This window comes from Spea bombifrons, chromosome 2, assembly GCF_027358695.1.
Source record: "Spea bombifrons isolate aSpeBom1 chromosome 2, aSpeBom1.2.pri, whole genome shotgun sequence".
NCBI classification, from domain to species: Eukaryota; Metazoa; Chordata; class Amphibia; order Anura; family Pelobatidae; genus Spea; species Spea bombifrons.
The window spans coordinates 55,786,450-55,803,674 of record NC_071088.1 but is presented as its reverse complement, the minus strand read 5'-3'; the positions used below and the strand labels follow the sequence as shown (position 1 = coordinate 55,803,674).

At 44.5% G+C, this 17,225-nt stretch overlaps 1 protein-coding gene across 2 annotated transcripts in view; it reads right to left on the bottom strand.

Annotated features, from left to right (window-relative positions):
• Positions 1-396: 396 nt before the first annotated feature.
• TFEB (transcription factor EB) overlaps positions 397-17,225 on the bottom strand; it is a 116,081-nt gene continuing 99,252 nt past the window's right edge. For both annotated transcript variants that reach the window (XM_053454266.1, XM_053454265.1), the window contains exons 9-10: positions 1,979-2,126; positions 397-1,675 (exon numbers count right to left, since the gene is read on the bottom strand). In XM_053454266.1, the coding sequence (XP_053310241.1) occupies positions 1,298-1,675; positions 1,979-2,126 (526 nt within the window). In that variant the 3' untranslated portion in view covers positions 397-1,297. The remainder of the gene's footprint in view (positions 1,676-1,978; positions 2,127-17,225) is intronic.

The window sequence follows — 17,225 nt, the reverse complement described above, 5'->3', positions numbered from 1 at the left end:
ATCTCGGGGAGGGAGGGCAGCGGATCTCGGGGAGGGAGGGCAGCGGATCGCGGGGAGGGAGGGCAGCGGATCGCGGGGAGGGAGGACAGCGGCAGCGTATCGCGGGGAGGGAGGACAGCGGCAGCGTATCGCGGGGAGGGAGGACAGTGGTAGCATATCTCGGGGAGGGAGGACAGTGGCAGCATATCTCGGGGGGGAGGACAGTGGCAGCATGTTTTTTTTGGTGCTTTTTTAAAGAAAAAAAACTTTTTCTTTAAAAAAGCACCAAACTTTTAGGGTGCGGCCTATATACGGGGGCGGCCTATATCCGAGCCAATACGGTATATAAATATATATATATACATATACACGCACACAGTATATAAAACAAACCACAAAACATGGTAATTTAAAAAGGTTTATAGGCACTGTCGGCTCATGTCAAGGGTTAATATTTAGAGGGCAAAACTCAACTGAATGTTATAGTAAGTCCAGTAGATTCTATATGTATATTGCAAATTACTAATTTGAGCAAAACCTAATAATGTTAGAACATGACAAATCCATGTCACAATACACTTTTGTCTATAAATGATTGGGGGTCCTTAGCATATTTCTTAACTAGTTTTGGTAGTTCCACCTACATTACTGAGAACTGCAGATAAGAAATGGGAATCTTTTATGAGCTTCTTCACAGAATATCAAGGCAACATATTAGATACAAATGAGTTTCAATTGTTTCACAATTGAAACAGCAATATACATAAATTAACAATAGTTAGTAATTAATGTGTTATTGATGCTGCCATGGAAACCTTAAATGCATTTGCCCACTATAAGAATCCGTAATATGTTTTATCCAATGTTAACTCTCACAATGTTAACTTTCACAAAGCACTTCAGCTAATGAGAAGTTTCACCGTCTCATATATTGCTGTCTCAGCTAAGTTGTAGCCTTTACGGTAGAGTCATTCTCACACAGCTTTAGTCGGAACAACACCTTTAAAAATGTTTGCACGTTTCAAATGGCAGCTGCATGCGTCATCCTTTCTTGCTGGAATTTAACATGTTTCTCTGCGTTTCAAATTACATCCCTGAACTTTATGTACCTATATGTAATGGTATGTTTGCATGTAGGGACTAGTTAAGTTTATTATACTTAAAAGTGTGCATTTCTCAGTGCATACAGATCAATGTAAGTGATCTGAAAATGGTGCATAGCTGTCCAAACAGTCCTTTAAATAAGACAGTATTAAGAGGCCACTGCCCATACACTCTTTTAAAACACTCAGGGTTCAGTGTCTATCCACAGTCACAGTCACAGTCCATCAACCTCATCAATGCTAAAGCTGCTTCTCCGACTGCTGGCCTTAGAAGTGTCAGGGGACAGGGTGCACATGAGTGGGTCACAGGTCATAATGGGATCAGATGTCAGCATGGTGTCCTCCATCAGCATGAGGTCCAGATCTGTCCTGGATAAATCAGGAAAAGAAGAGTTTGCACAAGTGGTGCTTTGGTAGCAGAGGTCTGTGGGAAACTCCAGCTTCTGCTGCTGGTAGGTTGGTTGTGGTGGAGCTGTTAGCTGCTGCTGGAGATCTGGAACTGTGTCAGGCTCCTGTTTTATGAGATCACGTGGGTTCAAACTTTGAGGAGAAGCAGTTGGGAGACCATGTGCCTGGGCTTGCAATTCTAGTTCCTGTAAGGGAGAAGATTGTAGAAGAAAGCGTCAAATGAAAAAGTAGACTTTTTTATGTTAAGGGCAACATGTAACCATAGTTAATAGTAGTGTCAATTTTTTGCTGTAAGCCAGAGGCTTAAGCAGAGCTTTTGGCACCTGGGGCAGGGATAGAGATCTGCGCACAGACGTCACATCTACTTTCGGAAGCAGAAGGAGGAACAGGTACAGGACAACTCAAGTGTGTCCATCATCCTGCAGCACATAGCATCATGCCATTTGGAACTCAGTGTACCGCTGAGCAACTTGGAGCATATGTTTTACCTGAATCCGCAGCCACAGTTGCTTGTTAGCCTGTTCCAGCTGCTTAGAGTGTGCCTCCAGCTCTCGGCTCCTTTGCTGCTCCTTCTGCATATGTTTGATGTATTCTACAGATGCCCTCAGGATAGTGCCTTTATTCCAGCGTGTGTCACTGCGTTAGTCAAGGAAAAAAAGATTGCAAATCTATTACCCCTAAACTCTGAGTGGTCATCGACAAGCTAGCTATTGTACAAACAAATACATTAAAAGTGGTCTATGGATTTTTTACATCTTGAGATCCAGTTAAATAGTTTATATTTTACATTGAGCACATGCAACATATGGCTTATTCCAGAATTTGGCCACAGTATATTCCCAAATATGGGCTCTATATAAAACATTTCATTAGAAAGAGATACCTTAAAGAACATACAAACACATTTACTACATTTTTATATAAACACATACGCCTGTGTGTTGATCTAAACATAAACCCTCAGACATTCAAACAACATATGTTTCATGTGTTTTGTGTACAAAAGGTGTGTACACAGGAAAAGTGATTTTTTTTCTAAGTTGTGTTAGGGGCAACCGCATAGGATTAGGCAGGGCTCGACAAATTTGTTGTGAATCTAGGCGCCAGCTAAAAAAGTTAGGAGCCACAAGCTTGTGGGGACAAATGTTAACCCCTGCAATGCCACGAATGTGTTATACACAATTGTGGAATTGAAGGGGTTAACGCTGCACTATCGCTCTCATGGAGCGATCAGGCAGCAGAGGGGTGTTGACATGAGTGTGAAGACCAAAGAACCCTCTCCCCCTGTCCCTGAAGCTGCCTCTGGCAGCTGGGAAGCAATTGCTGGTCTATAGACCAGCCATTGCAGGGGGGAGTCAGGAATTATCAAAGGGCTTGTGGGGGCTCGTTTTTGCTGTTGCTGGTCTGCCTGGGCTTCCATTGAAGGGGTTAACGCTGCCCTGTCGCTCTCATGGAGCGATCAGGCAGCAGGGGGGTGTTGTGTCAGGTCCCCACACTTGTGTGGGGACCCAATCAACACTCAACCCCCTTTCCTGAAGCTGCCTGTGGCAGCTGAAAACGCTATTGCAGGTTTTCCTGCAATTGCGGTTTCAGCCTACCGGATCACTCCGTGGGAGTGATCTCAGGCTTGGGGGCGGGCTCTGAGTGGCTGTGCTGTCTGCCCAGACTTCTGGGCAGACAACAGCAGCAGCGCCCCCGCGTGGTGACGCGGGGGCATTTTTTTGTGGACGTAAGAGGCTGACAAACTCCTAGGCGCCAGGGATTTGTCGAGCCCTGAGCTAAGGTGTCAAAAAGCTTAGGGCTACTTCTGGAACCAAAAACTAATCTGGTAGCAAAATAGTAAACCCCTCTCCATTTAATCCCATGAAGATGCCACAAATCAGGATGAATCGGTAATAGTTTGAAAGCATCCGTAATATCCGCCTTGGATAACCAAGCGCCCTTCCCTGCGTTGACTATAGCCTGAATGGCGTTGTCGACGGAGGCGTATTTTAGCGAGAACTCCTCAGCCGGAATGAGGGAATTAATGCTAGGGCACGCCGAGGAATAAGGGGCAGACAAATCCATAATGAGTCTCTTTTTATTGGAGAACTTGCTAACTGCAATACCCAGAGGGCTAACCCTCCAAACTGGAAAGGGAGGGGAATGAAAGGGGCCGATGATAAAACCTTCTGCCAGTTCTTGGGATAGTAGTAAATCCACCGCATCAGGGTCCGATAAGGCTGACCTGAGGTTCGGGCATTCCCAAGACTCCTGGGGCATGGCTACTACACCCGTATGGAAACCAAAAGCTAAACCTCGGACCAGAAAGTTTACCAAATCTGGGGAGGGGTGGACCTGTAACTTACCCAAAAGGCCCTCTACATTAATCGGGGATAGTCATTGTTTAGGGAACAAAGTCCCCGGACACATGGTCTGGGGGTGGGCCCTATGACATTTGATGCATATGTGGAGAAGCTTGCACTGACTAGCGTTGAAATTGTTGCAGATCTGTGATCTGCCTAGAAACGAGATCGGTCTACCCAACTTATCATGGGATTTGGAAAGTAGTTGACTTGGACGAATGGGGGCGGACAAGGCGGCCGAGCTGGTGGAAGGGGGGTTGTCGATAACCGGACAAAGGTTAGCTGCATGGGCTGTGGACTGGCAATGCTGACACGCCGGGGTTTTGAGACCCGCGAAATGCCTGCAAAACAATTCCGTGTCTACTATACTCCAGTCAGTCGCATAGTTAAATTGGGCGAGTGCTGCAGCTGCTTTGGCGGAAAATGACCTGTGGTAATCGTAAAACGCACCACCCCCATATTTATAGCCCAATTCTACCACTTTATATAAATATTGATCCAGCTCCTCCCTTCTGGACGGGAAGGCTAAACACAGGACATCCCTATACATGCTGAAGGCCAGATATAGATAAGAATAGATAACTTTTTAAAATCAGAAATCCACTAGGGGGCGCTCGTGTATCTCAACAAAAAATGAAAACAGAACAAAAAACAAATGATAGTGTAGATGTAGAGATATATATTACAATCAGTATAATTGTAATATATATCTCTACATCTACACTATCATTTGTTTTTTGTTCTGTTTTCATTTTTTGTTGAGATACACGAGCGCCCCCTAGTGGATTTCTGATTTTACTACTACAACACCTGGAGAGTGTTTTCTAAGGGTTGCAGCTGCGTATCCAGCACAGTGAAAAGAAAGGGAAGTTATCCTTTATTTATTTACTATAATTCTCTCCTATTTTTCTTGACTTGGTTCCACTCCTTTTTTTGATAGATAACTTTTTAGCCAGCCTGGGGTCTTTTGCTTTAAGCACAACGGAAACGTCGCCACAGGAAAAGGCTTTATTTTCCGCCAGGTCATGGGAACTTAGGAGAAGGGAGACCAGGTTAACGTCTTTCCCTTCCAGGATATCCTTCCTAAGATTACCCTGGATAAAGTGAGCAGGGGAAATTGTAGGGGAAACGCCAGATGACATACCTGACCCTGCGGGCCCCGCAAGGGGTGGTCTCGGGCTAGGCAGGACCTGAACGGGGGGAAGGAGGTGCGGGATGGCAGCCGCCGGCTGGGTCTCTAGATTGGTTAGTCTCTCATGTAATGACGAGACCGATGCTACCAGTGAGGTAAGCAGATCTCTCATTTGGGCCAGGTCCACGGAAGTGGACTGCCGCGGACTGGACCTAGTAGCAGGAGACTGGGGAGTTGGAAATAGTAAGCGGAAAAGTTCCGCTTTTCTAGCGGAGGCCGAAAATGGAATGCCTCTCCTAGTTAATTCGGCCGTCAATCTTGGAATTGTCCATGCCTGGAGCGAAGGGGGGGGGTGGCGACGTCTGACCCTGGCGCAGGTGAGCAAGGCATGGAGGGCCTGTCCTCTTGATCGGATTGGAACGACATACTAGGAACATAAGGAGAAGGAGCCTTATTAGAACCCCTACACCCAAGCACCTAACTAACTAGCCACTAGCTAAACGAGCTCTGCGATAGAGCGGGATGAAACGTAGGGGGCGGCCTAGCTAACTACCAGTGAGGCACGGATTACTAGCTCGAGGGACGTAACCTCCAAGCGAGGAGGGGAAATTGCCTCGGGGTGGGAGGGGTGGGCCACTAGCTAACGTACAAGAGGCAAGCTGCCTAGCCGGTGTCGAAACGAACTCTCTAATGCCTCCTAACTACCTTGCTGAAACATACTTCCCCGGATAGGGTCCTCAACCAGTTACCTTATCCTATGAATTTCGCCGGGGAGTCCGAGCTTCGACAACCGAAAACTGGCCTGAGCTTGGGAAATGTCTAGGCCACCGAACTTATCGCCGAACGAACTTGAGCACCTAAAGCAGGTAAAATGCATGAACACGACCACATGACTGCGTGAACACTGTCCAAGTATAACATGTTACCTGCGTATAACCATACGTTACCCTGGCCCGAACCCTCCAGAAACATAACCTGCTGTATACAGAAACCAACATAGTGAGAACACACCCAATAACTCAATGACAAGCTGGGACATTGGGAGCAGTAAAACCCCCCAGCAGGATCATATGACGTATCCCACTCGCCTGCCTAAGCCCAGAAAGCAGCCAGCAGGTGAATGACGGAAGTGGTAGGCATAGGCACCTACCCCAACATTAACTTCACTGCTGATATGTAGCATAGTATATGTAAGTTCCCTCCGGACAGTCATACAATGAATTAACCATAAAACCACCAAAAACGCTCCATGCCGTGAGACCATGAATCAGACTGATTAAAAGCAAACAAGAGGGAGCTACCGGATAGAATTGGACTCACAACAAACGCCGAAGTGAGGGTCCAGATAGGAGAACCGAGAGGAACACGTATTCGTAGGTGAGGTAAGTACCGTACGTCGAGGGCCAGAGTAGGAGGTTTAAATCCCTCCCTGTTGTTAGGAAGAAAAGAGGGGGTTAACACGTAGTTAAGTATGCAGATCGCGTAAACCGAGTAGTATGCCCCTAAAATGTGGATGCGATATCAATAACAGGTGCACTTCCCAGTTATAAGTATGCAGGAAAGAACGACATCCAAAAGAATATTCCACATCTCAAAATTATATAACGAAGGTGTGTGTAGTGATACTGAGTTTGAAAAGATCTAAAATCACAACCGTATCTGAACACAACAAAAGGAACTCCCAGTAAAAGGTACTGCTTAAATTGTAGAGGGAACTGATTATACCTAACAAATAGCAGCAAATTAAATTGAAAAACCACCAGCAGATGGCGGTGTGTGACCGTAATATGCACTAGACCAGACTCGTAGTGTAAGCTAGTAATGGAAAACATAGCAATATTAGCAACATTAGTCTGACAATCGGTCAGCAGAGGGCAGTATAGAAGAGGAGAAAACGATAGAAGCATACGACCTGAACCGAAGGAGGCTTCTGATGTTAACAGAAAACGACGAAACCTGCTAGGACGAACAGCTTCCTGACCGCCTGGCAGAATTACCGTCGGATTGCTGAGAAGAACCGCCGCCGGGACCGAACCGCCGCCGAGACCGAAACGCCGCCGGGACAAAAAACCGCCGCCGGGACAAAACCGCCACTGGAACAAACCCCCGCCGCCGAGAAACCGCCGAGAAGCCGCAGTGGAACCGCCGAAGTACCGAGATCCACGTGAGAATCACCTTCCGTACAGCGTCCACAACATCAGACGCTGAAACGTAGTTGTGGGCAGGAGAGGCGTTGGTTAAATAACCATAGCCCCTCCCACAACTACAGGCTAATTTACATTAGCCTTAACATTAATGCAAATCATGAAACTTCAGGAAATTCCCAGATGTCTGTTGAGGGAAGCTTTAGATATTTGGGGGGAAGTTCACACAAGGGTTACTAAAACGGTGAATGGTTTGCAGGATAAATATATCAGGAGAGATTAGCGAACTCAGTATTTAATAACTGGGATGAAACAAAACAGATATATAAAACAACATATATAAAGCAATTTAACAAAGAATAAGGTGTGCAATCATTACTAACCAGTCACTAGAATATTAAGGATTTTTAGCATTTATGGCCTGAACTAATTGTACGGTAGACATTAAATGCTGTAGGGCCTGCTTATGAATTTACACCTATAAATTACAATAGCTGTAAAAATGCAAGCTATCTATTGTACAGACAATAGCTAGCTTGTCGATGACCCTATAATAATTTGTTTATCCCTTCATGGGCTAATTCACAAAACATATTCAAACAAGGACCTACAAACATTCATTCTACAGATCTTCTGTCCCCAATAACCATTCAAGGTGTCTCATTCATATAAAAAATGCTGTTTTTATCCCCCTTCTTTTAAAGGCTAAATAATTTTTTATATCTAGATTGGTTCATTTAGCTATATGGTTGTTTTAGTGCACGGCCAGCTTCAAAGATGTCCCAAGTAGGACATGGGCGCAGGATCACCAAATATGAAAAAAAGGTTTTGAAAAAGCATTCCACTACTTATTGCCCTATTACAGGGGCGTCCAACATGTGGCCCGCGATACCTCGAGGTGCGGCCCGCGTGAGATCAGCAGCCAGGGAAACCGGGATCACAAGAGCCCTGCTGCTTACCTGTGGGAGGGTCTTTTGTACTGCACAGTGTACAAAAAGTGTGCAGTACAAGAGAACGCAAAGGGAGGCTGCGCCCCCTGCTGAAGTCTGTGAATGAGTATGCGTGATTGAGGGAATGAATCTGTGAATGAATGAGTATATAAATGAATTAGTGTGTGTGTGTGATAGCATGGATGTGTAAGTGTGTGGGGGGGGTCATGGTACAGGGTGGCTGTAAGTGATGTGCAGACCCCATACTGCTGACTGCATCAATACACAAGGGGGGCAGCTAGCCAGGTTTCAGCATGTACTGGCTGATTTGGCATGATAGGAGTGTGATTGCTAACAGCAATCACAGTCTCATCATGCCTAGGTTCCAGCATTTACTGGTTGCCTGGGTATGATAGGAGTGTGATTGATGTTAGCAATCACACTCCTATCATGCCAAGTCATATTGTTTAATTTTTTTTGTCCAATTGTGGCGTTTTCAATAAAAGTGTGGTTAACACACCAAAATTGGACAAAAAATACAATAACAATATTAATTTATATATGATTGTTGACAGCAATCACACTCCTATCATGCCCAGCTAACCAGTACATGCTGGAATCTGGGTATGCCTGAGATTGCTGTTAACAAAATTCATTTTTACTTATCCAGAATCCTGAATTTGTAGTCACAAAACTTTCTAGGCCTAGTAAGAGGTAAAGTAAAGGTTTAGGGTCATTTTAATCTGCATATCTTAATAAAGGCCATATTTTCTCACAGTGAAAAATGAGTGCGGCCCTAGCACGTATACAATTCTGATGAAGTGGCCCACTGTAGAAAAAACTTGGACACCCCTGCCCTATTACTAAACTATTTCTAAACTCAGGAGAAATATTAGAAACTATTTAGCAGTTCGATTAGCTTCTGTAGATGAGTGAAAGATGTTTCAAATAAAAGTCAGGAAAGGTGTTTTTTTAAAGAAACAATTATCACCATATTTTTATAGTAAATTAGAGGATAAGATCAAAATAACAGTATCTAATGAAAGCCCTTCTTGTCCAAATATATAATTTGTGGGTACAGAACATTGCATAAATGATAAAATAGTCATTGTCACAAATGGTACAACAATTAAAGAAACTAAATCCAAAGTAAGTGAACAGAAGAAAAATCAAAATCAAATCATTATTAGCCTTTGCTTTAAAACAGCATCAATTCTTCTAGGAACTTTTGTACAAAGAGGGATTTTGTAAGCATATAGCAGTGATGGCAAATGTATTTGGACATGAGTGCCTAATTTTCTGCACGAAACCAAGTTGCAGACCTCATAGTGCCAACACTGCACAAGCATATACCGACACTCACTTACATAAATACGCACATACATACATACTGACATGCACACATACATGCATGTATTCACACTTGCATAAATCATATAGCTTATAGTTATACACCGATCAGCCATAATAACATTACGACCACTGACAGATGAAGTGAATAACACTGATAATCTTATCATGGCACCTGTCAGTGGGTGGGATAAATTAGACAGCAAGTGCATGTCGCCCTTATAGTTAATATGTTAGAAGAAAAATGTGCAAGCGTCAAAATCTAAGTGCCTTTGACAAGAGTCAAATTGTGATGGCTAGATGACTGGGGTCAGAGCATCACCAAAACTGTTGCTCTTGTGGGGTACTCCCAGTATACAGTGGTCAGTACCTATCAAAAGTGGTCCAAGGTGGTGGTGAACTGGCGACAGGGTCATGGGCAGCCAAGGCTCTTTGATGCCCATGTGGTCAAATCCATGAGATGAGCTCAAGTTAATGCTGGTTCTGATAAAAAGGTGTCAGAACACTGGTCTAGCGGAGTCCATGCCTTGATGAGTCAGGCAAAAGGGGGACCTACACAATATTAAGCAGGTGGTCATAATGTTATGGCTTGTTGGTGTATGAGTTATCTGCATTATGTTTAACCCTTCTTATCTTAAGGAAGAGAAGGCCAATGGGAGCAGCATACCGGTTCCATCTGAGCCACCAAACACTTTGAACCCATCCTGTTTAAATATAATCTATATTTAGATTAAACAGAATAGGTGCAAGGTGTTTGATGGATTTCCAGATGGAACTCTGCCACTGCCCTTTTCTTCATTAAGACATGTGAAAGATAGCGTCATGACATAGGACACACACAGGTGCGATGTGTTTGTAGGTTGACCTCGGAAGGAAAGTGGGGAAATAATCCCAATGGCATTCTGATGATTGATAATTGCTAACCCTCTAGATATTGAAGATTGTTGCCCGAACTGCAGGTTGACTGACTGCACCCTTGCCTGGTCCACAGGATCGCCTGTGCCTCTAGACGGTTACCTTCCTGCGATGTGGAACTGGTTAAGGAAGAATGTGAAAAGTCCGTGCTTTGGTCCTGGTCCTGACTGGTGGTAGTCCTGATATTCTTCGTTGAAGATCAAGATTATCCCTGCTTGTAACACAAAGCTTTTGATCTCTGTATTGTAGTCCTTGCAGCTGAATAACTAGTGGTGCGTTTCTGCTTTGATTGTTGACTAGCTCAAAGGAAGAGTGGGGAAGTTTAAATTCGGCACTTTATTTTTACTGGAACTTTTCGGCCTGATGAATGAGCGGTGCATCTGGAGGATGAAGAATGAAGCATACACTGAAAAGCATGCTCTGCCTACAGTTAAGCATGGCAGTGGCTCTGTGATGCAATGAGGCTGCTTCTCGGACACCGAAAAACTGCAGTGTGTAGAAGGCAAGATGGATTCCTAGGAGAAAACATCATGCCGTCTGTGAGAAAGCTGAAGCTTGGGCATCATTGGACCTTCTAACAGGACAATGATCCTAAACATATCTCAAATTCCACCAAGGCTTGGTTGCAGAAGTCCTGGAAGATTCTAGAGTGCCCATCACAGTCACCTGGTGGGATTTGAAGCAGGGAGTTGTAGCAAGACCAAGAATATTACTGAACTGGAGGCCATTGCTCATGAGGATTCCTCAGGAACACTTCCAGAAGCTGGAGCCTGGATATGCATCTTGTTTGCAGCAGGTCATAAAAGCAAAAAGGGTGCCGTACTAACTACTAAATATCTTGCCATGAAGGGGTTAAATAATTTTGAGGCTGGAGAAGTTGTTATAAGTTGTAATGACGGTTGAATTTAAGGAAACCACTTGAAGCATTTGTTGTGTTGAGGTATTTCAATTGCTTTTGTTTTATTTGTTGATTGTAAACAGCTTAACCCCTTCAGGACCAGGTTTTTGTTAAGGTTGCGCTAAAAGAACGTTTTTGTGTTTTTGCTCTGTCTTTCTTCAACTGCAATTTCTCTCTTCTCAATTAGTGCACCCACACAAATCATATATTGTTTTTTTCAGCACAAGTAGGACTTTCATTTAAAACCATATTAAGCTGGGTAGTACATTGTTTAGTTTGAAATAAACTTGAAAAGGTGGGGAAAATTAAAAAAAAAACAAACATATTTAACAGTTTTGTATACATACAAATTGTACAAACATTGAACCAATGGGAAAAATGTTTCCAGAATATATTCATTAACTTGTCCTGATGTGGAAACCACCCAATATGGCCAGGATTTTCATCTATTTTGACCAGTATAGGGCAAATATTGCAAGGCATGCATCACGTTTTTAAAATGTTATTTTTTCAAATTTGGCATGGTAGGCTAATAACAGCAATAGTTGTCACAGATACTGATTATTCCCCAAAAATGATATGTTTATGAACAGTAGATAAGTCAAGGTGTACAACTAGGGTCATTTTGACACTTTTCAAACAGGGATTTTATCACCAATTGCTGCAAAATTTTGAGGTATTTTTATATTTTTGTGTTTTTTTTGCATATGTTGCAATGTTGCTTTAGATTTCATATTATATTTTGTATAGAATATGTGCAACTGCACAAAAAAATCATCCCCCGGTTCCAACAAGGCCTCACATGCATGGTTCATGCATTTTGTGAGGAAGCTATGAGGGCAAAACTGGAACATGCACATTTTAGATTTCAAATTTGGAATTTTCAGAAATTGGTTTACTGGGTCCATATCCCATTTGGGACATTTTGGAAGCCCCCACTGTAAATGACCCCATAAAAGTATATGTTTATGAACAGTAGACAAGTCAATGTGTTCAACTAGGGTAATTTTGACAGTTTTCGGGCAGCTATTTCTTCACTGATGTCTGCCAAACTTCACAGGGAAATTATTTTATTGCGTTTTTATCGCATACATTTCAATGTTGCATTGAATTTCTTGCACACCATAAGTGCAACAGTGGACTAAAATACCACATTTTGTTCACCAACATCCCCTGATTTCAAAAAGGCCTCACATGCATGGTTCATGCATTTACTGAGGAAGCTATGAGGCCAAAACTGGAACATGCGCATTTCAGTTTTCAATTTTCTAATTTTCTGAAATTGGTTTGCTGGGCCCATATCCCATTTGGGACATTTTGGAAGCCCCCAATTGAAATTACCCCATAAAAGTATATGTTTATGAACAGTAGCCAAGTCAAGGTGTTCAACTAGGGTAATTTTGACAGTTTTCAGGCTTGTTAGTGACAAGTTTAGGCCACTGACATGGATCAGGGAGACGGATCAATAATCAGTGACTTAAAATGTCACCGATAAGTGATCACGTAAAAATTATGTACCGTATTTGCTCGATTATAAGACGAGGTTTTTTCCAGAGCAAATGCTCTGAAAAATACCCCTCGTCTTATAATGGAGGTCGTCTTCCAATCAGCCCTCATTCTGCTGGGGGCGTGCTGCTTACCGGGCTTTGGTTCGCGAGCAGCGTCTCTGCTACTACCGTGTTTCCCCGAAAGTAAGACAGTGTCTTACTTTCTTTTTATCCCTAAAAGCCCCACTATGTCTTACTTTCGGGGTATGTCTTATATTGGGAAAAAATTGTCGAATTTTTTGTTTTAATCCACACACATATACCAATCCACACACATTTACACCAATCCACACACATATACACCAATCCACACACATATACACCAATCCACACACACATATACACCAATCCACACACACATATACACCAATCCACACACACATATACACCAATCCACACACACATATACACCAATCCACACACACATATACACCAATCCACACACACATACACCAATCCACACACATATACACCAATCCACTCTCACTTAATGCTTTCCTACCTTTCCTTTCTTCTTTCAGCTTCTTTTCCTCCTCTTCGCTCCTCTTCTTCAGTTCTTGTCTCCTTCCGGGTCAGAGGGCACGGACAGCGGTGGGCGCGGCTTCAGTGTTGTGCGCCGGGATCTGACAAGAAACCCCGGCTCACAACAGCTGTTGCCGCGCAGATCACAAGGGAGCGGTATCGGAGGTCATTAACAGACCTCCGGCTCCCTTGAGTGATTTTAAGCCGGGTTGAACCCGGCTTAAAATCACTCAAGGGAGCCGGAGGTCTGTTAAAGACCTCCGATACCGCTCCCTTGCGAGCCTGCTCCTCCAGCGGCGGACATTACTGTCCGTCTCTGGAGGGGTGCCGGGTGCCGCAGGTTGGCACCCCCTGGAGTGTGGCGCCCTGTGCGGTCGCACACCCCAAAGGTCGGCCCTGCTCTAAGGGGCCGGCCTTAGGGGTCTGCGGCCGCACAGGGTTTAAATAAAAACATCGGGGGTTTTTTTCAACTTTATTTAACATCCTCCATGTTAAATAAAGTTAAAAAAACTTTATTTAACATCCCCCGTGTTTCCCCGAAAGTAAGACATATGTCTTACTTTCGGGGTACGGCTTATATTAGCCGACCCCTCTGAAACTCCCGATACGTCTTACAATCGGGGGTGTCTTACTATCGGGGAAACACGGTAGCAGCAGCAGAACAGGAAGCTAGCACAGTCCTCACATAACTCTACCTCCCCCCTCCTTCCTCTGGGGGCGGGGCCAGAGAAGTTGCTCGCACAGCCGGGCCCCTGCAGAAGTCTGCGAGTGGGAGATCTGCAGTTCAGGTAAGGGGGTGGGGAAGGTTTTTTTGAGCAAGTATGTGTGATTAATGGAATGAATGAGTATTTAAATGTTTGTGAATGAGTGTGTGTGTGATAGCATGGATGTGTAAGGGGGGTGGTGGTGGTAGCATGGCATAGGGAGGCTGTAATCACACTACTATCATCCCCAGGTTCCAGCATGTACTGGCTGCCTTGGCTTGATAGGCGTGTGATTGCTGTTAGCAGTATATATATATATATATATATATATATATACCTCCAGAAATGCATTTTAACCCCCTATATGCCACTCAGCCCCATGATATGCCTTTTAACCACCTATATGCCAGAGTATAAGGCATATCATGGGGCAGAGGGGCATATAGGGGGTTAAAAGGCATATCATGGGGCACAGTGGCATACAGGAGGGTATAAGACATTTCTGGAGGCAGAGTGGCATATAGAGGGTTAAAAGGCACATCATGGGGCAGAGTGGCAAATAGGGGGGTATAAGGCATTTCTGGGGGCAGAGTGAAAAGCCTGGGGGCAGATGTGCATAACTGGGGGGGAGGGCAGGTTGGCAAATAAAAGGAAATCAAAAATATATTTTTCTCAATCATAGCTTTTATTAAATATGAAAATTAGTTTACATGAATTAATATTTATTAGTAAAACTTTTTTTCCTATAGGGTAGTCTTACATTAAGGCTTTTTGTTTTTTTCCTAAATTAATATTTTGATTTTGGGGGGTCGTCTTATAATCGAGCAAATACGGTATTTTTTTTATTAATATTTTTTTTTCCACAATTACCCTAGATGACCCCTCTCTCTTTCTAAGGCAAGGTCATCCAGGGGCTGCCATAATTATCAGATCACTCCTATTGATCATCATCAGCCCACTTACTAAACTCACAGCATTTGACCTGGAAGCACCCTGGACTTTCAGGTCAGTGATGTTTATTTTTTTTTTTGATAATTTTTTTTAAAACTCTTTCAGTCTTGATGCTCCATTGGAGCACATCATTGACTGATATTTAGTCCCCACAACCTTGTGGGGACAAATGTTAACTCCTGGAATGCCACGATTATGTCATACACATTGCGGCATTGAAGGAGTTAACTCTGCACTGTCACTCTCATGGAGAGATCAGGCAGCAGGGGAGGGTGTGGAGACCGAAGAACCCTCTCCCCCTGTCCCTGAAGCTGCCTCTGGCAGCTGGGACGCAATTGCTGGTGTATAGACCAGCAATTGCAGGGAGGAGTCTCTTTGATCACTCCTGTAGGCTTCCATGCCTACAGGAGTGATCAAAGGGCTTGTGCAGGCTAATTTTTGCTGTTGCTGGTCTGCCTGGGCTTCCTAGGACCTAGGGTGACCACGTGTCCCGGATTGCCCGGGAAAGTACCGCAATAAGACTTTATGTCCCGGGTAGCCTCAATCCTGGACAATGCATTGTCCCAGAATTGAAAAGCCATTTTTTTTCCGCGGGCGAGAGAGAGGGGCACTGAGCGGTCACTCATGAAGTTTTCAGCAACCAGTCGGCGCCCCTCAGTCTCCTCGGCAAGGCCTCTAGTTCGGTCGCGGTACTGGCATGTCATGCTGAATATGTTGTGATATTCTGGAGCTCAGCAGTGAAGCAGAATACACCGAGGCAGAGCAGGGAGACAGGGGACCTCTGGAAGGTAAGTGAACTACAAAGGGGGAGGGGCAGATAGTGAGAGGGGGTAGTCAGTGAGAAGGGAGGGAAAGCGTGTAGATATTCAGGAAGGGAGGGAGAGTGGGTAGACAGTGAGGAAGGGAGGGAGAGGGGGTTGATAGTGGGGAAGGGAGGGGGAGTGGGTAGACAGTGAGGAAGGGAGGGAGAGTGGGTAGACAGTGAGGAAGGGAGAGAGAGGGGGTAGATAGTGAAAGAAGGTAGTAAGAATATTAAAATAAAGAGTGAGAATTAATGTGCGGATGAATTGTCTGAATGAGAGAGAATGAATGGATGTGTAGATGAATTGTCTGAATGAGGGAGAGTATGAATTAATGTGTGGATGAATTGTCTGAATGAGGGTGAGAATGAATTAATTTGTGAGAATGCATTAATGAATATGTACAAATGATTTGTGTGAATGAGTGAGAATAAATGATGGTGTGACTGTAAAAGTGTTTGTGTGAATCATAGATGTATAATTGATTTGTGGAAAGGCAATGGTTGACCAAAGAAGTTGAGTACACGTGCTTAGCGTCATCTCCAGAGGATGTCTTTGGGAAATATACGTATGAGTGCTGTCAGCATTGCTGCAGAGGTTGAAGGGGATGGGGGGTCAGCCTGTCAGTGCTAAACTTGCCGCTTGAGGAACACCATGCCTCCGGGCGTGACGTCACCCAAGCACGTTCCCCGTTTCCAACCGGGGGCGCATCCACACGGGATGCAGAGGAAACGGAGAGGACCAAAGATGCAGACCTGGACCCTCAGGTGAGTCACTGCGTCGGGGTCTAGTGTACGGACCCTGACAATACGCTGCACACTGCATCAAAATTGGTCTGCATGGCTGTTATCCCAGAAGGAAGCCTCTTCTAAAGAAGATGCACAAGAAAGCCCGCAAAAAGACAAGCAGACTAAGGACATGGATTACTGGAACCATGTCCTGTGGTCCGATGAGACCAAGATAAACTTATTTGGTTCATATGGTGTCAAGCGTGTGTGACGGCAACCAGGTGAGGTGTACAAAGACAAGTGTGTCTTGCCTACAGTTCAGCATGGTGGTGGGAGTTTCATGGTCTGGGCCTGTACGACTGCTGCCGGCACTGGGGAGCCACAGTTCATTGAGGGAACCATGAATGCTGACAAGTACTGTGACATACTGAAGCAGAGCATGATCCCCTCCCGTTGGAGACTGGGCCACAGGGCAGTATTCCGACATGATAATGACCGCTGCCTTGCTAAAGAAGCTGAGGGCAAAGGTGGACTGGCCAAGCATGTCTCCAGACCTAAACCCTATTGAGCATCTGTGGGGTATCCTCAAAATGGAAGGTGGGGGAGCGCAAAGTCTCTAACATCCACCAGCTCCATCATGGAGGAGTGGAAGGGGACTCCAGTGGAAACCTGTGAAGCTCTGGTGAACTCCATGTCCATGGCAGTGCTGGAAAATAATGGTGGCCACACAAAATAGTGACATTTTGGGCCCGATTTGGACATTTCCACTT